This window comes from Malurus melanocephalus, unplaced genomic scaffold (genome assembly GCF_030028575.1).
Source record: "Malurus melanocephalus ecotype Western Australia unplaced genomic scaffold, MMel_1.1 scaffold_2, whole genome shotgun sequence".
Lineage (NCBI taxonomy): Eukaryota > Metazoa > Chordata > Aves > Passeriformes > Maluridae > Malurus > Malurus melanocephalus.
In genome coordinates, this window is record NW_026623234.1 from 4,593,073 (window position 1) to 4,620,031 (window position 26,959).

Here is a 26,959-nt window from a genome sequence, read left to right on the forward strand (position 1 = left end):
AGAGGAAGAAGGAAGGAAAAGGAAGAAAATAAATTAGAATAAAAACTATATTGTACCTGCCAAGGGATGCAAGAAGATCTCTCCAATGGGGTTCACAAAAGAGATGCCGTCCTGCCCACCAGCTGTGATATCATCACTATCAGAGGCATGCCCCCCTGGGACAGAAGAGAATGGTTAGCTGATCAGTGGTGCATGCTGCAAAAATCTGATGTCTCTGATGGGCCACGTTGATTCCTGGCACTTATCTYCTGGGGTCGCTCTGGAAGAATAAAACCTTCCAGTGATATTGGATCATGTAATGCCAAACCCTCACTTGACCCAGTCAGCGACAAGATTAGTGAAGTGACTTTATCTAATGTAGGTTTCTCAGTTCTGCAAGGCAAATAYGTATTTAACAGAAAAAAGAAATGGATAACTTTCCATGGATAATTTGGGAATGGGTGAAGGAGTGATTCATCATACCTTCCAAATATTTAATCATTTTATAACGTTGGTTTTCCCAGTTTATAGAGGGATGGTGGAGAGCAGGGTGGGTTTTATAATGTTCAGCCTGAAGTATCTGCGAGTCACCTCCTGCAGCCGTGTACCTCTGCACTAAGAGCACTAGCCCTGACCTGCAGGTGCTCTGAAGGGTACAGAATCAGACACCAGGACTATTCCCCCAGCAGACTCACCTCTGTACCCTCCGCCTCCTCCCCCAGAAGTACAGGCTCCTCCTCCCCCACCAAAACCACCAGAGGTGGTCCACTGGAGCTTGGCTAGTGCTTGGGGGCAAGCTTGTCCTCCTTCTCCACCTTCCAGAAGGGATTTCCCAGCCTGAGGAAGCAGACTTTCATCTTGCCAGCCACCACCTCCACCTTCAGAGTATGAGAAAACAAGAACAGGTGAGGGAAGAACAAGCAGAGATCCCCTGTAGAGAGATACAGATTAGCCCGTATTCATTTCTTCAGTTCCTAATTCAAGATAGCCCAATCTTTATGTTTGAAAAAATATACAGATAAGCTCCTATTGCCATGGGCAGTAACAAAGTGGAAATCTAATGCACAGCCTGTGGTATGGGCTGCACAAACTTCAGCACTGATTTCATGTGGCATTAAGGAAATAAGGAGCCCACCATGCCCCTTCAGTCAGCCATGTGAGATSCAGAGTTCCCCAGGGAAATAAAAATAAACTGGATTTTTGCATTTCACTCTAGTGGCTCCTCAGTAAGTCTAYTACATAAGAGATGACAACCATCAGATTTTTTTTTTTTTTTGTCTCTTAGGATTGGATTCTAGGCACAGACATCAAAAGATTAAAAATAAGCTTCCATTTCTGGTATAATTCACGTAATATTATTGTTGTTGTTCAGGTTTAAGGGCAGTAACAAGGAAAAAGTCTTCTCTTCAAAGGCCACTGTTACACTCTTAAGGAGATGGCTTCATCCCCCACACATCATTTTCCTTGGTTCAGTTCACAGAAGAGAGGAATCCTCCAATGGAATTGCCTCTACTGGAACACTCATCACCTTTGCTGTGCATTCTCTTTTATCTGGTGACACACCATAGCAGAAGACATCCCTTGCAGACTACCAGCATATTTCCAACCAWTACTGCCACAGAAAAATACCAAAAGGTTGAAAAAGAAGCCCTTCACTTCATGCCTACAGGACAATGAGTGTGTTCAGCCACCTGATTCAGACCTTGTGTGGTTTTAGTGTCTCACCTGCTGCCCCHGTCCTCCCACTGACTCCAGGTACTGCAGTGCTGTTCTCAAATTGCTCCAGGGCTACATCATCCAGGGAATTGTCCTGGGCCTTCAGGTAGGCTTTTCCTCCTCCTCCTGCTGCGATGAGCAAAGGTTCGAAAATCCCATCCTTCTGCTGGAAAACCCCCCATCAAACATCAGAAAAACTTCACATCCCTTGGGTATGTGAACTCATATAAACTCATCAAAGATCATGAAAGCATCCCAAAGAAGAGTGGCCCAAGGCCAGGGCAATGCTACTGCTTGTCTCATAGAATCATGACAAAAATGTTTTACATCATGTTCCTGCATTCAAAACTGTTAAACCAAACATCAAGGTTTTGGGATTCTTTTTTTTCTAGGACTGCTGCCAGCATTAAAGTGGGATCCTAGTGTAATTCCCACATCTGAGGTGTTAAGGACTGAGGAACCAGTTCAGCTAGCCTAATGAGAGTGATRAATATGAACAAGGATATGGAAAGAGGTAAACAACTAAAAAGAGAAAAAACAAACAGAGACAGAAAGAGGAGAGGGAGAGAGAGGCAGATGACGAAGATGCCTTTTGCATAATCTTTTTTTAAASATCTGTTTTTCATATGCCATGACAGTGAGAGCTAGCTGCTCTGCTGGACACTGCTCAGRCAGGATGCAAAGAGGAAACACTTACTCTAAAGATGTAGGTTGCTCCTCCTCCACCCCCACCTCCTCCAGCCCATTCCTTCAGGTCCTTGTTTTTTTGGTGATCTTCTTCAATGAGAGATGACTCTCCTAAGCAGATCTTTTGGGTTTCAGGATTGCCCTGAAAGGAGACAAGAGATGGACTCAGATATCAGCRAAGTCCAACTCTCGAGAGCTGTTTGTTTCCATATAATAATGTCATAGTGTTTGTCATGCATATTAGACATATATAAAGCAGTACATGTATTATCTTTGTAGAAAGGAACCTTTTCTTCTAGGACTGACAGCTGAGGGATAGAGGTGTCTGTAACTTCTGACTTTCAAACTCCCATTACACATGCAAATGAAAATAAGATGCATGCAGAAAAAGAAAGATAATAACTCATTAATTACACATAATTAATATTTTTCATATTTAGAAATGCTTCTAACCAAAAACCTTTAAATATATTGGATTATAGATTAATTCTGAGAACTTTCTTACTGTAATGTAATTACTATTTATTTCTCAAGGAGATAAACACATAAGGCAGACAAAGGTGACCCACACATAGTGAAGAATAATCTATTGACACATTTTGGAAGAGTAATTTGGAGATCCAGTTTCCTATTCCTGCACCAGTCTCACTGCCTGTGTCCTTTCATSCATGCAGAATCACAGAATAGGGAAGGTTGGAAGCGACCATTGAAGRTCAGCGAGTCCAACCTTGCTGCTCAAGCAGACTTCCCTGGAGCCTGTAACTCAGGATTGTGCCCAGRTGSCTTCTGACTATCTCCAGAGAAGGAGACTCCAGAACCTGTTTCATTCTCAGTCACCCTCACAGCAAAATTCTTCATCACATTCAGGTGGAACACRTTCCAGTTTCTGCCCATAGCATCTCATCCCGAGACTGAGATTGATTGAAAACTGACAGAGGGAGAGCCCTTTCTCAATTCTAGTGAYGGTGCATGGCCTTTCTTAGTTGGTGGAGTAATTTGTCTGGTTAATTCAAACAGGAGGACACAAGATGGCAAGGTCGATGAAGACCAGGGAAAAGCAACTRGGGTAAATCTGAGGAGAGAGAATCAAGGTTTGGAGCAGAACTTCTTCAGAGAAAGGAAAACAAACATTAGTCACCCAATGCACAGATTCATCATGATTTCCAAAGCCAAAGAAAGTTGGTCTTTGGAAGTGGGAAAAATGAACTGCAACTTTTTCCASTAGCACCTGCCAAAGGGAGATAGTGCTGGGTTATAAATTGCAATGTGGAGAACAAATCATGAAATGCAGGGGATTAATGTACAGCTTTTCAGATTATGACCTAAGACTAAAGAGTGCACTGAAAAGGGAACTGCAGATACACAAATGTATGTTTTATTTAGATAAATACAATTCTTGTACTATATAAAGTGAAGAAAAGGTGAGTTTAGARTCGGTTGCAGCATGTGGGGAAGAAATCATATACTCTGGCAAAGCAAACAGTAACTTCAAATGCCTACAGGAATAGTTTAGGCAACCCCAAACACACCAGTCTGTGGGGGAAAAACAGCCTTGTTCCCAAGCAGGGGTTAACAAATCCCATTTTTAGAAAAAGGCAGTATCAAAAACTGATGCTGAAAAGAGGTTGTTTTTGAGCCTAAGTGACAAAAGGACTTTCAAATCATTTGGTCTAGCATTAGAGAACATATATATAAGCATTCACGTCACCAATTTCCATTTCTCATGAGTGGGTTTTTTTGTCATTACAAATACCTAATCCAGGGGCCACTGGAATTAGTGGAAAGATTCTCACTGGTTTTGGTAGGCTTTGGATTCAGACTTTAGTCTCTAAGCTTAGAGAGTATGTAACACATGCAGCCACAACAYTGCTGGGTGCTTCCATAAATAATAGTAAATTTTCTGAAATCCTGGCAGTCAGAAAGAACCCTAGGCTGTGGAAAAACAAGACAGAGTGCACATCACTCGCCTATGAGCTTCCTGCTTAAAATAAGCACAAGAAAGCTGATGAAGAACTTGATTTCAAACACCAGGAGTTTAAGGCAAACTTTCTTTGTGGGCTTCTTTCTCTGTGGGCTTCATATTTGTTTGTCCATTTTGGGATTGTTTTTCTTTTCAATGCTCTTTATATCTGTTTTGAGATTCTTTTTAACTTCTTTTATTGGTCCTTTCCTGTCTGATGACTGGATTTCATTGCTGGATTCTGGGATTTTTACCTTTTATCACCAAATCCCAAGCCACCCACTGAACAGTATCTGCAAGGTTTCTGCCCACAYGTGTTTGGTGGCCCTCACCCCAGGGCAGGCATCCTCCCCCTGCTGCCCCACTAAGATGTACAGCAGCTCATCTTTCTCCAGGTGGAAGGTGGCTGAGATGAAGACCCCATGGGACCTCTTATTGTGGTTTTTGGCTCCTTTCCCCCCCGCTGCTCCATAGGCAGAAATCCTGCAAGGCAAAGCAAATAATTAAAGAAACAACTCTCACACTTCTCATCCCCAAAGTAAATCCATCTGCAAGATCTCTCTAGCATTCACTTCCAAACAGACATTTCTCCAGAGCAGGCTCTCCTGCTGTAGCAGCTTGGGGCTATTCTTTGTCAGAGACYCATGTAGGCAGGCTGCTCAAGAGGACAGACCAAGCCTCACCAGAGTACTGGCGACAGAGAATGCTGATGGCACTGCTGTACAGCCCCCTCTACATGTCTTAGGCCACAGGRCTGAGATGGTGGCAGCACTTCTGCTTGACTGCATGCCCACTCTCAGTCCTCTTCTGATCTGCTCTAAGTCACTGCTCACCCTCCTGTGCTTCACAGCACTCAGAGCTACATATCCTTATAGATACCACTCCTATTTCTTCACTGTCTCCTCCACCCACTCAGTACAGATGGTCCCATATTTGTGCTTGTTGAAACTCCACAAACAAAAAGCAGTTAGAGGTGGCTGCCCGTGCAGCACACACTGATCCTCACCTGTATCTGTTTGTGGCTGGCACTCTCCACACCTGCACTCCCCGGAGCCTRCCTTCCTTCTCCACAGTCACCGACACATTGCTGTTCCTGTAGGCACTGTCACACTGAGCTTGAGTTGGCCCATGGGGACCACTGGCACCACATGTTGAGAACCACCACAGAACAACAGTTGTGTCCCCTGTGACCAAAACAGCAAGAGTTGAGTCAGACYTGAGCTTCCTTGTATTTCTCAGTACTTGTATTATGCTCACTTTGTTCTAGTCAAGTACAACTACTGCTTTGTTATGGTCACTGTTTGCTTTTCTCTTCTCTTCTCTCACCTTATTTCCTGCACACTATTTGATAGATCATAGACTGCAGACAAACCTCATCAACTGAGTGTGAGGGGGCAAAGGAAAAGGGAAGAAGGACTGGACTTCTAAGAAGGGGTTTATCCAAGTGTCTCACAGATATGATCAAATTCGTGTTCTCAGCACCAGTCTGAAGCAAGAAAATGTTCAACTTTCTAGATGAATAMTAAAGCCCATACACAGAAATCAAGGTTGAAAGCCCTCTGTCATTACAACTAGTGACAATCTATGAAACACAGGGAAAGTTTTAAGGGACCTGTCTCAGGCTTGCACAAGAAGGCCACGAAAGCARAAACAGCCAGGGGACAGTGTCCTGCTACCATCAGTAGGGACCCTTCTCTCCCAGGCAATTTCTTTCCTGGTTCTTATTCTGCATTATCCTTTTGTTTTTACAACAGTGCAGCAGATAACTGCCCTCCATTCCAAGACCCTTGTCCAAGACCCAAACATATCCATCTTGAATAAATAAAACTTTTCAGTAATGTATGTAAAAACTGTGTGATGCAGTGTGCACACAAAAGCCAGAGTCAGAAGTAGAACTGTTCAGAAGTAGAACTGTTTAAGAGCTGAAGATTAAAATAGCTGTAAAAATTACAAACTTTTAAAACAAAAATTCCAATCTTGTTTCAAGGAAAAGGCAAGCAAAACCATCCCCAACAGACATCATCCTCTGAACATGCAGATGGATCAATGCAGTATGAGTTTCAGCTGYACTACAGCATTCCCTTGAGCTAACRGGAACAGACTCTCACATTCCAGGGAGACACAGACTTCAGGAACTGGTACAGTCACACACTGGTATTTGTTGGCCACAAAACAGCCTCCAGAACAACCTGTCCTCCTCACCTCCGCCTTTAGACAGCTCTTCCTGCACAGTTCTTACCTGTCCTCCAGAGGAGCAATCTCTACTATCAGTAAATTAGTTCCCAGTGTCCCCTGTTTTCCTAGTTTTTCATCCAATTTTTCTCCTCAGTGGATTTCCTCATTTACTTGTCCTCCCTGGATTTTTATCTTTACACCACTATTCTACACTCACTTTATTCATCTTCACTGCTCAGCACTCTTTCTATTTCCAGCTTTCTGTACAGTCTACACCTATTGCTCCTAAGCTGCCTTTTCATGCATTCTGAATCTGAGTCATGCAGCTTCTGTTTTCACTTAAAGAGATTCTGCTTTTCTTTAAAGAGGATCTGCTATTTAAGGACTGCTGAGCTCCTGCAAAGCAAACTGCTTCCCTATATCCAAACAGAGACTACCTGACACAGTCTCCACATCTTTGGCATGGATTACATATGGTTGGCCTACTGCTTTAGACAGATCACACAGAGGGGACAGGAATGGAGCCACCTTTAATAGCCAAGAGAAAGGTTTTCAGTAACGAATCATGTACCTGGGAGGGAGGGTTCTTCCAGGGGGTTCAGAAGATTCTCATCCAGGATATTAATCTCMCGTGGGTACTGGCGTTTCCCACCAAAATGGTTCTGTTGTCTTCCTGTAATAGTTTGTAGAACRGAGGAAAGAGGTGGGAGGATGATAGAAAAGAGGGGTGGAAAATTTGAAGCTAACATGAATTAATTAAGCACAGCCATTYGGTTAAAATAAGCAAATGTTAACTTGGGTAGAAAAGGTATTTTGAACAATCATGATTTTGTATTACTCTTTKGAGCCCCTGTCTTAGGTTAGCTACTTTTATTTGTGTTGAAGTCAGTGGATCCTCACATGAACACAGGTCCTCCACATTATCCCATGCAGGATAAGCTCCTTGGCCACCAAATTTCTCTAGCTGTGATTACAAGAGATTTTAGGGAAAATGTAGAGTGGGAGAACAGATACCAGGTTCTGCTGGTAAAACAGGCAGGTGACAATTCTGGACAGTCAARTGATTGGAGGTGTAAAGGGGAGTGGTAACAAAAATCGTTGTCTTTGGTTCTGAATGGTGTCAAGGCAAGTAAGCCAGCTTGACAAATCACCCTCCTCTCAGCAACCAACTTTGAGCACCTGAAACCTCACTTAGAGAATAAAATACTAAATAAAATTACATGTCTCACTAAAATACACAGTAAAGRAATAGCAGCATATCCTTGACACCAGCTGCACATCTTAGGGCAAACCTTTTTGAGAACCACGGAGCAAAACTCTACATTTCTGACCATTGAGATAAACCTTTGAAAACCAGCTCTTTCTCTGAGAGGAGGAATTTCACATCAATTGCTGATCCAAAACATCTGCATTGAGAACACCACACAACCAGTGCTGTGTTACAACAGGAAAAAGCAATAACTGAACCCTTGCCTCATAATCTGCAAGCATCCTGTTTCAGTAGTTAAATTACCCGTTTTTATGCAGATTTTTTGATTGGAAAATCTCTATAAGAAAAAGGAYAGGCTTCTTTCCATTTTGTGAGCCCTCAGTTCATTTAACACTGAATATTTTTCATCAGTTGAAAAACATTACAAATATTTCAATTTGTTCCAGTTGTGAGAATCTAACAGCTGTCTGATGCTCTATTGAAAAGAGGCTCACTCAGTTCCAGATGGACAATTATCTCTGCCACAAAGCCAGTGCTCTAAATAGCAATAATTAACACCCTTGTTAGCTGTGTCAGAAAGGCCAAATAACTAACTGAAGCATGGAGACCTTGCTGAGCTTTAACTCCTGAGAATATTCCCCCCAGGTCTGACTGAAGGCACGTTGATGCATGGAATTAAAAGAAAGCTTTGTACTGGCACACTCTGTTCATACTGAGAYAGAGAACTTCAATGGGTGAAGTTGTCAAGCCAGTGAAAAATTAAATTAACTCAAAACAAATGAAATTAATCAAATGCAAGGAGGAAAACAGAATGAAAAATGCAATGCACAGCCAGAAAAGATGCTCCCCAAGGCCTGCACTGAATTACAAATCCCAAAGGTCACAACAGTTTTAGATACTTAACGATGTACAAGAAGTCTGGTTAAGTTWGCCAGAGCAAAGGAATGTAAATCACTCTCTGAAACAATCTGTGTGTCTGCATGGAGCTTTTTGTGGCATCCCAACTTAGTGTCCTAAGGCAATGCCTCATTTCCAAACAATCTTTCCTCCTTCTCCAAGCAGTCTCAAACCCTTACTCTCCAGAAGAAACTTTGTCTCCTCTGTGCTAAGCAGCAGATGAGCTGCAATACAGGCTGAGCATTGCCCTGTCCACATGAGCAGTTAACTCTTCAAAGGCTGATGTTTTATGCACTGTCAGACATGAACTCATAAGGCAGCATTTTCTACAAACATGGTGTGGCCCTGGTACCCAGGGTTGGTGCTCCAGTCTATTTTAGTTTCCACTTCCTCTTCTAACAGCCAAAATGTCAACTGTTGAGTGAATGGAAGGGAACAAGAATTAATTCATATTAAGGTGTATTTATATCAGAAAAATACAAARAGCACAGACTCCCTTTCTCTAGGTTTTAGCTAACATTAATTTCTGCACTGAAAGAGACAGAGGGAAGTGTAAAGGAGAAAGACAGGGCATCTTCTGCAGGCAGAGAGCTCAAGTAATTCAYTCCTGCTTCAGTGTCTCTAGGGCTGTAATGAAAATAGAAACAGAGATCTGGTGGCTGAGATTATCTGAGTAAAATGCCTCACAGGATCCTCAAGGTGTGAATGGTCTCCTCAGAGATCCCATCTTACTAATGCAGCTTGCAGTGTTCCTGGAGCCCCTCCAGCTTGTCCTGCAGTGGGACAGAGAATGGGGAAGCTGCACTGGCTTCCCCCTTCCTCATCCCTTTGGCTGATCTATTGCATTTCTAGTCAACAGCTTCTGAAATCAGTGAAAGGAGGCAGTAACGAGGCTTGAAGCACTCCCCACAATTCACCTCAAGCAAAAAGACTGACAAGATCAGCCAAATCAGACTTCACTGGGTCAGGGACTCTAAAATCCATAAGTAGAGGTACACTATACAAAAGCTCTTTTTGGATAGTCTTGCCATTTATAAAGCGGTTTTCTGGGAAATTGCAAATGATGCACAGACTGAAATGCAATTCCCAATCTGATAGACCACAGACCTGTGATCTTAACTGGAACAATACAATGCTGAGGGCACCAATGGGTAACAGCAAAGGCAGYGAAGAGGGCAACTATCAGCATTCTATTTGCTGTGCCAGTCCACAGTTTCAAACTGAGACACTCAAAATTCAGACCTCTTCCGATGAAAGCACTAGTTAACTGAAACTATGAAGTATCTTTATGTCTGTCTGCCCAGAGCTCTCACRATGAACCAGACACATCATCCAGTCTGTGACATTGTCCTACACAAGGTGATTGTGTAAGCCAAAATGTGGTTTCATCTCACCTTTTTCTCAGGGAAAAGCATCTGTCAATGCCCAGGACCTGCCATCCAAATAATGGTCTGTTTGGATTTTGTCCTTATTGATGTCTCTTGAGCTGCCCTCACTACCCAGTTGTTCTCTTAAATCTTACTGAACCGTTCCTCTCAATTTTGAGTTACATAGAAAACCTCACCTTCTTTCCCACCTTGCATACACAAACGGTGCTTTCATTGAGCACTGGGTTTTGYAAAGAGTTGAACTACAAGATTGAAATAGATGGAGAAAATAATATTTACATCCTAGCAAGCAGCAAATCCTTCCTTCCTGCCATACATCCTTCCTGCTGCCCTCATGAAAAGAATTCACTGCTTGGATTTTAATTGGCTCTGTCTCAGACATCTGAAACCTGTCCTTGCCAGGGAGAAGTAATTTCATTACTGAAAACACAGCAGAGCTGCTGGGCTTCTCTGCAGCCTAACTGAATTAAAGTCATGGGAAGACAAATACAAGGGGGTTGCTTTGAGAGGCGAGAAAACGTCAATTTGCAAAGAGGATTCAAGGAACAGTGACAAGTACAAGGCTTCTGAGAAACATGTTTCCTTCRTGATGTCTTTCTTCTGCATGACTCACACATCTCTGGGTCGTGCCTTCAGATGGGATAAGTGCCAGCTGCTCCTGGACATCAGTGCAATTTATCCCAGTTGAGAATGAGGAGTACCTTGGGCAGCCTAATGGACAAGCTCCAGTAACATTGCTGCAGGGGCATTTACTGCCCACCTGCTTGCCAAAGGATGAGTACCTACACCACACCCAGCAAAATGGCTGTGGGTAAACTGGAGGATTATCTGCTCCCGTGGGGCAATAAAGTCCAGCAGCTGGATGCACATCAGCTGGCACAAGCACATCTGAATTCACTCCCTTCAGTTTCCTCAAAATTTCAAAACAGTCTTAGCGTGGAGGTCCCAAAGTGTTTGGGAGACAGGGTTGTTTAGGAGCTGGAGTAAAAAAAAAAGGAATTACCATTAAGGAACCTATTTTCCTCTTAATTTCAAGTAAAATGTGCATAGTTAGCATTTTATAGAAGAGTGGTTTCACAGAACAAAGGGACAGACAACAGGACACTGGATCAGAAAAAGATGGGAAGGAATAGTGGCTTTTGTTGATGAGCTTTTAACGCATCTATTTTGACACCAGCCTTCCCATATGTTGTGTTAGGCTACAGCTAGCCACTGCAGGGTCATGTTATTACCATAAATGCTGGCATATTGGGTGTGGTGACACGTAGAGTRGTGCAGGACCACCAATCCACATTTTGTCTGCAACAGAAGTCACCATTGATATGTTGCCTATMTTCCAGCTCCTTTACAACAGAGCATGTCTTTTCCCCAGGGACAAAAAGAAGACAGTTACTAATACTTGCCAGCAGTTCAAGTATCTAACTTCTTTCCCCTTATCTGCTAAGAAAATCCACTATAACTCTTGCAAGTGTTACCCTTGTTTCAAAGGGTACCACTGGCTCCATTTTTTCTGTGGAAGAGTCATCAGTCATGTTCACAGTAACAAAGCAAAGAAAACTGTGATATATCTGTCAGTGAGAGCCAATGTACCTCCTTACAGACTAAAACAAACTTGTTGGAGTAATCTAAATTTTATTGTCAGAGAGTCAATTTATTCCTTCTTTTTCTTCCTTTTCTCCACTAAAATATGGTGACTTTTCCCTTTGATTTCAACAAATTTGCTTCAGCTATCAATTGCCAGGGTGCATAGATCAGCAGGGATGGTGGAAAAACAGTGTGATGTAATCSTTCCATTTAGGAGCTGAGGAATGAGCCCGGTGTTTCTTGCCAAGACACACAGACAGGTCTCAACAATGTGATACAGAATATCACAGCTAAGAGAGAAAAAAAGAGCACTAGAAGACTGACACATAGTAAAATCACCTCTACTTGCAGTCCTCAGTAGGTCTGAGATAAAATGGCATTGTGCTGAGAAAGCTGACACAAATGACCCATGCACACTCTGTGGGGAGAACAGAGTATGTGTCCTGGAGCTGTGGGATGCTGATTACACGGCCCACATTTTTAGGGGATTCTGCATCATTTGTGGCTCACCATCAGTGAAGCAGTCCAGGCCAAAGGTAATATTGTCGATAGCAATGTCAGCTTGGGAATTCCAGCCCCAGGTTGCCAGGAGTTCCAGTTGAAACCTTTGCAATGAGACAGATGTTTTTGAGAAGACCAACAAAGGAGCAGGAGGGGGAAAAGCCAAACCAAACCAAACCAATGAACAACCCCCCTAAAAATACAATGGTCCCTTTATCATGGAAAAAAAGACCATCATTATTTACAATTTTTCCTCCAGACAAGTCCAGCTGAGCAGCCTTGCTACAGATACACATCAACCCACCACAACATTCATATAATTTCACATTTCATAGGGAACAAGAATGAGAGACCTATTTCCCCTGCTATCTGCACATACATACAAGCGAYTGTCCCTCACTAATAGTTATACACAAACAACCACCCATATTCAATTACCAGAAATAGTCAGGGAATTAGACTGGGGGGAAAAAATCTCCTTCTTTCCACCCCCAAAGAGATAGAGCGAAAACTGAACAGAATATCCAAATGTTTTGGGCCTGATMCCCAGCCAGTGTAACTCAAGAAGGTGACTTGAGTTCATTTCAGAAGGATAGGACATTTTAAATTTCTTCCATAATTCCCTGAAGAGTTAGCTCTCTGGGCTGTCTCATCTTTTTCCACTGTGTCCAGGTGTTCATATGTAGGAGCTCTGTCACGTCCCATGTGCATTGCTGCCTTCTGAATTCACAAGGAATAAAGAAAATGGGCTAAAGGATCTCCTTCTAATGGACAGGACAGAATTGGTTTTCATTAAATTTCAGAAATAAACAGATGTCTGATGTCCAGTCCATTTAGAGCTTATTAAAAGCATATGGGCAGGACCTCTGCTGCTGTCACTGGTAAAGCTCAATGATGGYTTATGAGAGATCAAGCACTGACCTGCCTGACATATTAATCATTCAGCCTAGAAACACACTTGTCCAAAATTAGTGGCAATAAAGTACGAGTGTGCATTCCACCCACCCACCACATGGTGGTTGATGTCCAGGGTTAGTACAATGTTGCATAGCTGCATACAAATCTTCAGGGATAAACTGCTTTACCCCAACTCAAGAATGACCCATTGTGCTTAGGTGAAAGCATCCACAGAGTCAGGATCTGAGCACTCTGCGAGTAAGTGCAGCAAATGCAAATCAAGGGTCTCTTGAATGACCTCCTAGCTGCAGTGTTAGTAGGGGAATTTGTCATTAGATCTCCTTCCTAAAGAAACCCTCCTCTTCATTAGGAAGCTTAGCAAGAACTTTGCATTCTTAAATCTCGTACCTAAGTCCACTGACAMATGACAATTATTCCCCCAGCTGTTTGATGGAAGAGAGAGCACTCTGAGCCCAGAACCAGGRCACTTCTTCACCCAGCCCTATCCTAAAGAATAATCATGGCAAAGGTGTGTATGGTGGACACATGATTATACAGAGACCAAAGGTAATCCTGAAATTAGGCTAGAAAGAGGGCAGAACAACATTTTTCCTCACTGTCTCTCTCTCTCTCTCTCTCTCTATTTTCTGTCTGCTTGGGTCTGAATAGCTATCATATCCAGACCCAAATTCTCTCATTTTATACAAAAAAGCAGAGAATATTTGAAGTTAAAAGTATCTCCTCACACCTTCCATCCCATGACATTTTGAGACATTATATATTGCCAATATTGGGTAGAYATATTTCCATTTATAATGTTCACTGTATAGACTTAAGGGTTTTTTGCCTTAAGTTTCATGTAAAACAGGCCTTCCTGATAAATATGCAAAAAAAAAAAACTAGATTGGAGAAATTGAAAAAAATGTTTATGTCATGCAAAATAGCCAGCTACCAATAGCAGTTGCATGGCTTGAGATTCAGTGACATTAGGTGAGAGAGGAGAAATACCTGAATAAAATTAGATTCCAKTGAAATTCTTTAAATCTTCAATATTTGACTTCATTTGCAAACCAATGTCGYACTGTATTTCCACATCTAAATCCATTAAAATTTTAGTGCAAGGCTCATTTGGGCAACAGTCTTTTCCCGAGATTATTCCATCAGTAATGTGGCAATGAAAGATCTCCAGCTGCCCAGGCTGCAGTCACAGAGATCCTAAACTGGACAGTGGTATTGGCTAAACTGTGGGATTATCACCCATTTGACTCACACGAGTGTTTTTTACTGTGGGAATATGAACTGCAGCTGTGCAAATACAGCTGTTTCCCTGCTGGGAGCACTTTGCCACCRTGAGTACAGTGCCTTACTCGGATTGCAAAAGGTTTCTGGTACAGATGCTTGCTGTTCCCAAAACCTAAGCACTGTTTAAAGCTGCACAGAAGTGCCCTCACATGGTGTGGGTTTGTGTAGAGCTAAGCTGTGCATGTGCACAAGGACAGGCACTTAGGACAGAATATTTCCTGAGCAAGCAGAGTCAYTTGAAGCTCTGAAAGACGGCAGGAATGAAAGTGACACTTCACAATAAAAACAGTAACAATTTACTAAATCKATAGGGATAACTCTGGCTGCTGATGGTGGAGCTCTTACCGGTTYTGAAGCACTGGCATTGGTAAGGTGATGAGAAACCAGTGGTCACTCCAGCTYCCCGCCCTTTCCCACATTGGTAAGGTGATTGGAGTTCCCTTTATCTCTTCCCTGAGAGAGAAGGAGACTGTACCATTGTAGCTACCAAAAACATGCACTGAGAACTGAATCTGTAATACAAGAAGAAGAGGAAAGAATGGTAACCTGTGACAAAAAGGGAAAGGCAGTCAATTCTCCCATCTGGGAATTTGAGACACCAAATGTGTGAGCCTGGGTCAAACTGTTTAATGACAGATGACCAAACCCCCASTCAGTGATTGTATTTGACTCAGCACCATTACTACCAATGAATTTTGTCAGGGCAGACCCTGACTGACTCCTGCTGGCAGCTGTTCTTCAGCCACTGATGACAATATCCACAGCCTCGGACACCATCTGGGTGGGAGGACTGATTTCCCTRTTATTGCCTTTTCCAAGAGGAGAGCTGCACTGCCCCAAATAACTTTGAAACAAGGAATTACACTGTCTCTGGAGGCAGGAACAGTACATATACCTGCTCCAACTCATAGGCACTTCCTGCATTGTAGCGCCCCTATGACAAGTGAACAACAAAATCACCAGGCCAAAGAAAGTTTTGAAGCAGGACTTGTTCCTCTTTCTTTGGAGCRACCACTTCCAGTTTGCCACAGAGCAAGAGAAAATTGCCATTTGTACCACTGCTTCGAATGCTCAGCTGCTCTTTATACCAAAGAGAGCTCCAGTACTGGCAGGAAAGAGAGGACACACTCATGTTCTGCAAAGAATGACCCAGAAGTTTCCTTGCACCTGYAACGTGGGCTCAAATCCTTCCCAGTGGAGGAGAGAATGGATCCAGATCTCCTGTGATCACTACACAATAACCAAACAGCTACTGCTTCTCCTCCCCCAGTTTTGTGAAYCTATCTCCAATCACATTTTATTTTGTTGGAACTATGCAGCAAGTTTTACCTGGGTTTATAAATAAATATAAATGCCAAAGTTTTTACATTTCTGGCACCTGCACTATATTTGTTTTCCCAGCTCTAATTAGGAAGCATCAAATCTTTCTTTTTTTTTTTTTTCCTAGCAAGGCTGGACTCCAGCTCAAACTTGCAGCTTAATTTTCCTAAGTGTTATGACTGTAATATTATTTAATATTTTAAATTCAAGCATCTCAGAGCTGCAAGGCAAATTATGTGATTTTATCAAGAGCAGGTTGCATTAACCTTTTGAAATTCTGAAAGAATGAGATCAGAAGTTTATTATATTAATCTGTTTCTGGAAAATCTACTGCCTTCTAAATTCACACTCCTGTTTTCAGTGAAACTGTCAAGTTTATTAATTCTTGCAATGGTATTGCAGAATTTATGAAGAGAAATTGCAGCAGGAGATATACTGAAAGGCTCAGCAGCCCAGCCAGACACTCCCTTTTCCACAAACCCTGGCTGCCCTGTACAATTCAGCTGCTGGGAATATTTCAGAGGAATAGTTGGTATAGTTAGTCTGGGGAGTTTTCGGTAATGAGTGGTTGATCTCGGGCTCCTGTTTCACTTACTGGAGATGCACCTCCCACCTCCTTTCCAGGAGAAGTAGCCAGCTAGGCAGTACAGCTGACTCTTCTGCTTTCCAGTGTCRTGTAGAGTGTGCAGAGGGACTGGAGAATGGGTTAATTGTGCAAATAGTGCCTAGAGCCTGAYGATTTGCTCCACAAAGGTGCCAAGACACAATGACACACCTGGTAGAGTTCGGTGGCAATACTGGCTGGCAAGCTGGCACTGTAAGCCCTGGCCATTCCACTTGTCCGAGTGCTGTCTGCTCGCAGGTACAGGAAGTGTCCTGTGAACAAAAAAGGGAATAAAAAAAAAGACAAAATGATCTTTTGCGCTTTTGTGTAATGTCTTGAAATAATCTAGCGTCATTAGTGTTAATGTAGGTAAATAAGCATATGGAGGGGTAAGCATGGCTTGAGAGCAGATCTGTTAGTGAGGTTACAGTAAACACCCTGGTAGATTTCAGCTGCACAAATCACAATCCCAAACCATTTCTTGGAATGAGTGCATAGACCTCAGATACCACTCAAGATCTTCCTATACAGAGGTGTACCCCAATCTACACCCCTAATTCCTACACCATTAGCATCAATGACTCTTGCTGAGACAAACACTGTGCTGGGCGAGTTTATTTGCAGTCTTTGTTTCCAGGGAGAGCTTATACAAGCTCTCCAGAGACAAACAGGACACTGGTATAGAAACCCTTCATTTTGGAAGGAACTGTGATGCAAGACYCATGTGTGCTAAGACTTCTGACTTTCAGCCTGAACAGGTGAGGGGCTGCCCCCCCTCCTTCTTAAYTAGAAAGTTGACAGCTCTGCAGTTCTGGGATTTATTTGACTCTTTTTTTCATGGTGCTATTTTATGGCACAGAATGTGTATGATCATTTGGGATATTCTTATATGTGGTTCTCTTTCTAACCTACTCGTGGAGCCTGTCAAGAGTCTTCAAAAGATTTGTTTTTACAAGCTGCCTAGTTCTGTTGGGCAATTTTTACCTTGTGATGCAGCAGTTATCATATTGCTCCTGAAGTACTAAGCAACTGCATAKCTCCTAAGAGGAAGAAGGAGGGAAGAAGTATCTATTATGGGATTTCCTGAAGGTGAAGGAGAATCCTTGTCTCCAGTAGCTTTGTGTTAACTTTTTTGCAGAACTTGTTTAATATAAAGTTTCGGGGCATGTTCAAAAGTTTACTTTAGCTACATTTAAAGTTGTTATGGATGATACTGATGCTAAAGTTCATTTGGCAATGTTGCCATAATTTTTTAACCAATTAAAAAAAATTTAAGTTCCAGGCTATTGTGTTCATTCATACACAGAGGGTGGGAGAGAGAACTATGAGGAACCTACCACCAGTGGCTTGCAAAGTAGACCCTAAAAATGAATCATCTTGAATCATTTCAGAAAAGCCCCGAATAGACCAAGGAGATGCTGCAGTTTCATTCAGTGTCCAGCCACATGGACCTTCTTCAAAAGAGCAATGTGAACCCTCTGGGAGACTCTCTACAATCGARAACAAGAAAAAGAAGGAAATAGGTGAAACTTGATTATGAAAGAAGACAAACAGTAACAAAAGTGAAACTCCATCATGGTTTTCCAAGTTATCCAACCTATGCTACACTGTCAAAATAGGTCTCATTTGTTTATTTCCAGAGTCACCATTAGAAAGCCAACACTTGGCTTCTGGAAATCTGAGACTTCGTTGTGCTGTCCTACTCTAAAWACTGTGGAAAACTCCGGCTCCCATAATCTCAGGAATGGCAAATCTCTCCCACATGTTTATAAAGGACTTGCTGCATATGGCATTTCAGGCATCACAAAGTTTTGTGTCTACTTAAAGGAAGGCAAATCAACAGATTATTTTAGATCTCTGCCATTTTACTTGCACCAAAGCGGAACAATGTTTCTCGGCACCATGTAGACTGTTAGGGGCTTTCTCTGTCCTGATGTGCAAGGACTTTGAACTGGGATCTTGGAAAGATGGGTTTATATGATACTRTTGGTCACTGACAGTGGAGAGATGATTAGCACCTTTCCTTGAAGGGAAGATTTAGATCTTGGGTCCAGAAGGAAATTCTCACCCAGCTGCACACATGTAAATAAGATTTTGCCTTTCTCKGAAGGAGCAGTAAATATGAAAGGAAGGTCACTGAATTCCTTACTACAATACTTAAGAAACCAAACCAATAAAAAAAAAATTATTCTATACAGGGTGAATTTTCAAAGAGAATCTTGGTATCCAATTTAATGCAAATGGGACAAATTAATTCAGGAGGTAATATACTGAATTAATCTAAAGATGGAATCAATTTAGCTTGTTTTTTACTCRGAATTATTCCTTCTAATGGGAAGAATGTCCCCATGAAGTGCCATGCCACGTACTCACCACACCTCACTCGTTCCTGTTGTTTGGTAGGGCAATCACTGATGAACTCACAGATCTGTAGGTGGCTGACACAGCCTCCATGAATGCAGGGGAAAATGGAGCCTTTGTCATATATAAAARTATCTTGATTTTCTTTATCTAATGGGATAAAAGAGAGAATGGGGCCCAGAGGTGAGTTGACAGAATGCGTATGACCCTTCATGTGTATCAGCCTCCAYGCATAGGATCTTGGCTTTTGCTTTTTTGTGTAGATTTCTATCCAGTATGAGATTTCTGAACCAAATTTACTGCTCTTTTCTTTCTCATCCGCTGCTTCTGCTGTGTTTATGCTATCTTTAGATTTTTTTTTTTTTTTTTTTTTTTTTTTTTTTTTTTTTTTTTTTTTTTTTTTTAATGAAGGCTCTTGCAGTTTTGCTCTGTGCTCTGTGCTGTGCTCCTCAGTTCTGCACACATGACTGTGCACCTGCCAGGCAGCTGTGACATGCTGCACAGCACTCTGCTGCTGCAGGCAGGGACATTTAGCTCCAGCCCTGAGCTATGCCCTGTTGAGGCTCAGGCTTAAGCAGCATTTCAGCTGCTGACTCAGTTCTGTGCCAGCTTCCAGCTGTGGCACCCAGCCATGAAGAAGCTGCTTCCCCAGCGAGTTGGCTCACTGTACAACAGCTTTATTCACGCACCCTAACTACTCTAGTCAGTTATGGTCTGGGAGCATTTGACTGACTGCATTTGAGGTACTCTTCAGCCAGGATGAATACAATTTTTAAGTCTGATATTTCTCAAAAGCATGACTCTTAATRCACCCAGCCTGTCCTGTAGATGCACATGTGCACAGGTTTGTCATGGACCTGCTGCCCCTTAGCAGAGCTCTGCACAGAATTTCCATTAGGATTATTACTACTTTGAAAGCGTGCCAAAGTTAGGGAGCCAATTGCAGGAGAAAGAGGGAAGAACACCTTTGCAACAATCCTGGTACACAGCCTGAAATAGCATTTTTTCATGCTATTGGTACTATGTTGTACCAGACACATGCACCCGGTTATTTAGAAACTGAGAGCACAGAGCCTCAGGCTGTATGCATSCCCTCAAAACTCTAGGACTGTCACAAAAATATTACATTAAAAATATAGCATTAGTTAAATTAAAAGACTAATTACTACAATTAAATCTCTAATATGATCAAAACCAGGCTCACAATATATTATAAAACAGCTTTGTGAAACYGGTGTTTTCTTTTTACATTACATTCTGAGCTATTTCTACGGAGTCTGCAAAATGGAAGCAATAACATTATATTAATTCATGAAATGCAGGAAGTGAAGATGATTATGTCCCCAACCCGAAGGCTGCCTGTGCCACACAGACTCTTGCACTTCCAAGAAGCCTAAATGACATTAGCAAGGTTCTGCACAGCCACTGAGCATCATTTGCATGATATTCAGAACAAAACTGTAAGCTCCAGGTAAAACTGAGGTCTTAGCTGAGCATTCAGTACTTTGGAGAAAATGACTACATTCCAATTCTTTTCTATTTCTTTTCTTCATAGATTTTTTTAGACAAAGCCCAAGTATGGAAAAGGCTTTGGTTACACAGGGCACTCTTTTGTTTTTGATTATTTAAGAAAAAAAAAAGAAAATTAAATTACAAATAATCTAGGTAAAGAGCTTTTTCATCCTTGCTGCTGGATTTTCCATAGGTCCTGTTGGTTGTTTTTTTTTCCTATACAAGGATCAAGCACAGCAAAGCTGAAAAGCAAGATCACTTAAATGAGTTGTATAATTCTGAGCTGCTCATCTTTCATTTAAATCCTATCTGCCTATTCCTCATCACCCTCATCTATCTGGTGAGGATGCATTTGGTTATTCCAAAGCAGTCTGTATTGCAGCATACCAGGAAAGCAGTTTCTGAGTTGCAAGGAGCCCACTGCCAATATTCCAGCCTCCTGTGCTCCACAGTTTGAGTACAACAGCGTGATTTTGAAAGGTCTTTCTATTCGTCCAATCTGGGCCACCAGGTATTTCCATTTCATCCTAGAGGACATCAGGATAGATGGATCAACAAATACAAATAGCAAGATAACAAATGGGTATCAATGTAAAACAAGTAATGTTCGGCCTAGCAAGCTCAAGTTAGGTTATCTTTGCTGCAGAGTCTGCTGCTAATATTGAAAAGATCCAACCATTCCAAATGATTCTTAAATGGGGCTTAAATTATGACCGTTTTTGGACACGTCCCACCTCAATATGTGCTTCCCACATACACGGTTGAGTTCTGTTTACTCATGAAAGCACAAATCACCCAGCAGCTGCACAAGTCTCTGGATCTTCTCAAGCCAACACTGACATTGTGTGTTCTGGGTGTAAATGTCTGGCCCTGAATGTTCCTGGTTGTGTCAAGAGTGAAAACCTTTATCTGTGTGTTGTCTATCTAATTTCCCACCCTACCAAAATACAATGCACTCACAAAGCAAGGGAAAAAAAGAGAAGTTTCAGGAAATGCAGGTGTGCATTTGCCATTGCATTTACATACAGAGCAAATGCCATAACCTCTAGACTGCAAAGGTTTCTCAATTGTGCAGCACTTGTGGCAGTTCAGAGAAAGACAGATGGTCCCATACACACTAATTTTAAAGATGATTGTCAGACATCAAAAGCTAGAGAGAGATACCAAAATGGAATTTTTAAAGTACCCCACTCAAATTAAGTCTGGTGGAAGTCTGGGTATCCAGGTGTCATTTTAAAAATAGTGCTGAATTCTTAAAAATATTTTTATTTTTGTTTTAAAAAACTGTTCGTATACCTTATGTTAACAAAACTGCAAAATACAGTYAGATCTATATGTTATTATTTTGTAAATGGATTGGAGCAAGGATAGGGACAAAGAATCCTTGCTCTAAGCTCTTTTCTGAAAATAGTCTCAGACAGAGATAATTTCACCCATATTCTACACATTGCTGATGTTACTGAGGCCACTCTGGACAAATGACCTAAGTCAGTGCCAGTGGAGTAATAAGAAGGTCAGGCCACAGCGTTAAGAGATGTTGATCAGACTCTSTTACTCTGCTCTTAGTATAACTTTTCCATTTAGGAAATGCCTTCAGCTGCCATGAAGTGGTCATGCAGCCCTTGTCCTGGACCAGAAACACCTTAGAAGGCAACTCTCAGATTACAAACAAATCTCTTCTGGACTCAATATAAAAATCACAGACCACCTGATTTGCAACTTGCAAAAAATCCAAAGCAACATAATTTTTTTTTATCACTCTCTCTTTCATTCTTCCCTCTACAAACCAGTTACAAACCTTTGTCTGGATATTTTTCTACTGACCCTTCTATGGCTTTCACCCACCTTTCACTTTCACAACTGTATAYACACATAAATACCCACAGATACTCTGAACTCATATGAAATTGAGCTACTCTTACCAAGATGACTCTATTTCTTCTATTTCCTGCCCCATCATAATATATTCAGTAGTTCATTATAATTTAATTTATCTTCAGAAATGTACAGTGTTGAATTGTAATAGCACCATTTCTACTTCCCARCAAAGAACAACTGCTTTGCTTTCTTTTTGTATCACAGTGCAGCTTCAGGAACATCCAGCACCTATAAATATATCTCATAAATATTCTTATAAATATATCCCCCCGCCACAATGTGGAACAACATCCAAGACCATCCAGCACTGACCCAGAGCTGAGTCACTTCTACCATATGACACAGCTTTGTTCATCACTCCACTGCATCCTGTTGACCACAAGAATGAATGGGCCATAATCAAATTGGTTCAATGAGCCAATAAGAGCAAGGACAATCTTTAAATCTTTGGAATTTACCTACTAGGCACACTGGACATGCCAAGCACTGAGGCATAGTTCTAATACTTCTACCAAGTCCTCCAGCTGATACACCACAGTATTGCCATATTAACAGTTGCCATATTAACACACCATTGAGTGCRGCACCTGTAGCACACAGCCTCTGATTCACAGCCAGTGACACATTGAGTATTGGTAACTGAAGAGCCCCACAGCTCAAAACAATGACTAGTTCAGCTGCTGCACCTTAATCCTATATGCTTTATGAGCCAGACATTGGAACTTGCTGTTTATAGCCTGGTATACAAAAATAAATGAAAACTGCTAGTCATCTAAGTGAATAAACCAAACTCTGAAATGCCATGGGTTAGGAAAACAAACTGTCTATTCTGTCATCTCTGCTGGGAGAGCTGTGGCATCTGGTAAAAGAGCAAGGCCACCGTCTTAAGCCACTACTTCTGTGGATTGSCAGCTCTTCTGAGTCAGAGCACTAAAATCCCATCAAACATCCTAGTTCTGCACTGAAATATCTCTGACACTGAAAGTTTTCCACTTATAACGCTGCAGGAAAAGCTATCTACCATCTAAAGACTGCACCAATGACAAGCAGCTTTGCATCACAGAGTGCTTTTGTGTATGAAGTCTCTTCATCATCAGGGTATTCCCCTTCAGGGAACGCCTAACTCCCTGGATCCAACTGCAGCAAGATTTCTAATGCTGTAAACAATTACACCTCCTTTGCTTGGTCCCACCATTGAAGCRGAGGCTAGTCAGAGCCAATGTAATTTCCTTAATGGAATCAGGAACAGCGCCCGTTGTTGATCCAGCAGAAGATGGATCACTGCAGCACGCTTCCACATAAGCCAAGCTTGGCAATAACTTTACTATTGATTTTGTGTCAAACCAGATCTCAAGTAATGATGCAATATTACTCTTCTTCTAAAAAGAGATGTTAAAATTGGTCTGTAGGCATGGAAGAACTATCAAGGTCTGACATAATTTTGAGAAATTTGCATGGATAGAAGATTTGGATTTGTAAGCTACCTAATGCTTAAGGCAAGAGAATTCAAGATTCACCCTGCAGATTTCTAATTCCAACTTTTCACTTGTAGTGCTCACTTTGGGTTTTCATCAACCTCTCAATCTTCTCTGCTGAACAGATTTTTTCCACCCTCTTCTTACCGATCTTTTCTATGGTGTGATTTTTCATATCCAACAAAGGTAACTGATGACCAATTTTAAGRAAGATTTAATACAAAGAATAACCATTTATTCATTAGGAGTGAAAAGTGCAATAAAGCTGAARCATTTTCTAAATTAAGGGAACCTACTGCATGGGTTATTGCACAAAGCTGTGTGTGCTAGATGCTTCTAGACTCAATCAACAAACRTAAAAATTAGAAGTTTTACATCACTTTTCTACACACAGGAAGATGTTGTCTGCATGTCCTCACAAACAGCCAGAGCTAACCACTGGACTTGAAATAGATGAGAGAGCAAAAATACATGCCTACCCCTCCTGCCTTCACCAAACTGTTAGCAGGTTATTCTTTGACCCAGTGTATTTTTGAGTGCAAGTTCAAGAGAGGCATGAGTGGCACTAAATCATACTCCCAGACAAGTGTTCAAAACCCATAGTTTTATATTGCACCTGGACAGCCTCACCCTTTCTGGATACACTTTTGAATTGAAATGGCTCTGCTCACTGATGTCAGCACGCATTTAGACATTTTCTGAGAACACTGACCAGGCTACCCCCTTGTCATGTGTACAGTAGGAGAAAAATAACTTTTGTGGATGAAAACAACCACATTAGCAGAACAGAAGTGCCAAGGATGGCAAGTTTTTACAAGTGTCTCTGAACCTGGWGGAGAATTTGTCACCATCACCCCTCAAGAAAAAAGGGGGGGAAGACACAAAAAAACTAAGCAACAAACAGTTTTGTGAGCCTGACTAACTGAAAACCCATGTGTGCATATGGCAATGAACTTTCTGGTTTCTGATCTATCAAGACTACCATGGCCATTTCAGAATGAAAACAGAGCAAAATCAGCTTGGCTTACTGACTATAGAAAGGGAAAATATTATCCCTGCCCAAATGATGCTTTTTTATTTTCACTGAAGTGTGAGTACCTAGAGTTGAAAGAAAGTAGCTTCTTACTGAAGCAGTTTTGGCTGAGAATACTGAAATAATTGTGGTCCACAACAAACACAACCGCTCAAAACCACACAGAACTCAAGAATTTCCAGCTGTGGCTGATTCTGGGTCTGTGTGGTAAAGATGAAAAGGTGGGAGAAGCAAAACAGTAAAAACATTTAAAAAAAATAGGTTTAAAAAAATAAAGCAAAAGTTATATTAGATGTGACCTGAATAAGCACCATAACCGTGAAAAAGTGAAGAGAGCTTTCTGCACTAAGTGCCAGATAAAAAAGGCTTGGACTTGCAAGCAAGGCTACAGGTTCCTGATGTTTGAGCTTTATTGACACAATGAGAAATATAATTTTATATAATTTTTTGTAAATAAATAGAATTTCAAACACCCCTCCCTCAGCAGTTCTCCCTCTAACGGTAATAACTCAGAATATCCACAGTCTGTAATTGTGGTATATAACAATAAACACTGTGACTTTGTTTCTTTACCCTGCTCGTTCAGAAAACATGATCCGAAGGTCCAACTATTTCTTTTTTTCTTTCACTAAAGCTTATATGTGAAAAAATAGTGGCAGCTTCAATAATACCAATGCAATGATAAATCCTACTAGTTAATGAGGTGAACAGGACAGAAACTTTCTTTTAGATGTGATATATATCTAAGCTTTTGGGAACTGTATAGCTAATGGATTCTGAAGGATAAAACACCATCAGGGGAAAATTTTTAGGTCCAAAAAGAGAACAGTTCACTAGTCTGGTGCAGCYGGAGTTCAAGATGAAGTATAGCTTGGTCATGGAACTGAGAGGTGACAAAAGGGACCAAACCAGGATGTCCTGGAGTGTCTGATTATCTGMAAAAAGTGCCACTTAGCCTTTTTTCTATGTCCAGGTTTCTACTCTGTCCTGAAGACAATCCCTTGGTAACAACATTTACTTTTTACACTATGTACTACATACAGGCATCTWTCTCAAGATCATCTGCTCATTGTCCCCCGTGTTCTGCTTTGAATTGTGCAGCAGTGTTTGGTTAACACAGAAAAGCTGTGAACTCCCACTCCCTGTGGAAAGTCCCAGTAAAGTGGGAACACTTCAGGGTAGTCTCTCCTTAACAACCAATGTTGTTAAAATCTTAATCATGGAGAGAATGTTCATTTCAGGCTACCTGCCTAGCAAGAAGCAGGTCRATCACTGTGTTAGAAATAAACTCCATTATGCCTGCATGGTCAGGTTTTTTTTTTTTTAACAGTACTGAGATTTTAAAGTTTCCCTGTAATGAGGGGGAAAAGGAAGGGTGTTCGACTTAACRTGGCTCCTATCTTTGTTTTATCTCTTTTCTATCCCTCCTTTCTATCTTGATTCCAAACAGGAGTCAGTCACCTCCCCTATTTAAAGGGTAAAMTCTCTGAGCTCACCAGAGCTTCATTTCACTCAGTAAGAAGTAATACCAGTGTCTATGCCAACTTCCAGTAAAGCTAACTTCCTTCTAATAAATGTAAATGCCATCACTTTTAGAGAGATGGTAATCTTGATTTCACATTGAATTGTTATGCTGTGCTSTGATAAACTGCTAAACAACATCTAYGCTCCACTCTAGAGATGCTGTAGTGATTACCAGCTAAGCCTGGTCTGACCAGTAAGGTGTAGCAAAAGGGTATTTTGCAAGTTTACATAGGGGAATGGAGCCACAGCAGCAGAGGCCTTTCAAAAATTCAAAAAGCAGCAAGGGTAGCTTTGAGTAGGTAAAAAAAGGACRTTAGAAACTAATCCCAGAAAATGCAATAGATTCCCAGTGAAATTGGCAAGAAGATGGGGAAGGAGTAGCCAGGAAGGAACTGAGCAACAGCTAAAAATGAGAGAGAAAGAGGGAGATCTGAAAGAAGAAAAAATAAYTTTTTTTAGTCAAACTCTGCTATCTTTGGCTGACTGGGAGTCTTGGCTGCAGATCTCCATGGCAGCCTGGGGTGTGCCAAAGAATTCAAAGAAAACAAAAACTGGGATCTATTGCTTAAGTTCTCCATGGGAGTCAGTCAGGTGATGGAAATAAAAAACTCTGTTATGTGTCTGACCCAAGTTCTTACAAGTCGGATTGCAGCAAAGGAAAAACAAGCACACGGAAAATGGCAAAATTAGATGACACGTGGACTTTTCTCTTTCTTTTCCTGTGGTGATTTTTTCCCTTTACCCATTTCTCTTCCTTACTGCATTCTGCTACACACAGGAATGAAAAAGTAAAACACTGGCAAGATCAAAGAGAATACAGGACAAGAACTTGGGTTGTTATACCTTCTTTTGTTTTCCTTCACCTCTTCTTACCTCTACCTCAGTTTTTTCCCTCCCTGAACTCTACAAATGAAGCAGCAGTGGATGCTCCTGAACCTACTAGAAAGGAGGAAATT

At 41.5% G+C, this 26,959-nt stretch overlaps 1 protein-coding gene across 1 annotated transcript in view; it reads right to left on the minus strand.

Moving 5' to 3' along the window:
• Nucleotides 1-26,959, minus strand: part of LTK (leukocyte receptor tyrosine kinase) — a 47,055-nt gene that overhangs the window by 14,327 nt on the left and 5,769 nt on the right. Inside the window, exons 5-17 of the mRNA XM_057364072.1 lie at nucleotides 20,481-20,620; nucleotides 18,594-18,731; nucleotides 17,558-17,710; nucleotides 16,392-16,492; nucleotides 14,642-14,808; nucleotides 12,107-12,201; nucleotides 7,089-7,190; nucleotides 5,349-5,526; nucleotides 4,675-4,825; nucleotides 2,393-2,524; nucleotides 1,705-1,861; nucleotides 675-857; nucleotides 57-155 (exon numbers count right to left, since the gene is read on the minus strand). Coding sequence (XP_057220055.1) covers nucleotides 57-155; nucleotides 675-857; nucleotides 1,705-1,861; nucleotides 2,393-2,524; nucleotides 4,675-4,825; nucleotides 5,349-5,526; nucleotides 7,089-7,190; nucleotides 12,107-12,201; nucleotides 14,642-14,808; nucleotides 16,392-16,492; nucleotides 17,558-17,710; nucleotides 18,594-18,731; nucleotides 20,481-20,620 — 1,796 coding nt within the window. The remainder of the gene's footprint in view (nucleotides 1-56; nucleotides 156-674; nucleotides 858-1,704; nucleotides 1,862-2,392; nucleotides 2,525-4,674; nucleotides 4,826-5,348; nucleotides 5,527-7,088; nucleotides 7,191-12,106; nucleotides 12,202-14,641; nucleotides 14,809-16,391; nucleotides 16,493-17,557; nucleotides 17,711-18,593; nucleotides 18,732-20,480; nucleotides 20,621-26,959) is intronic.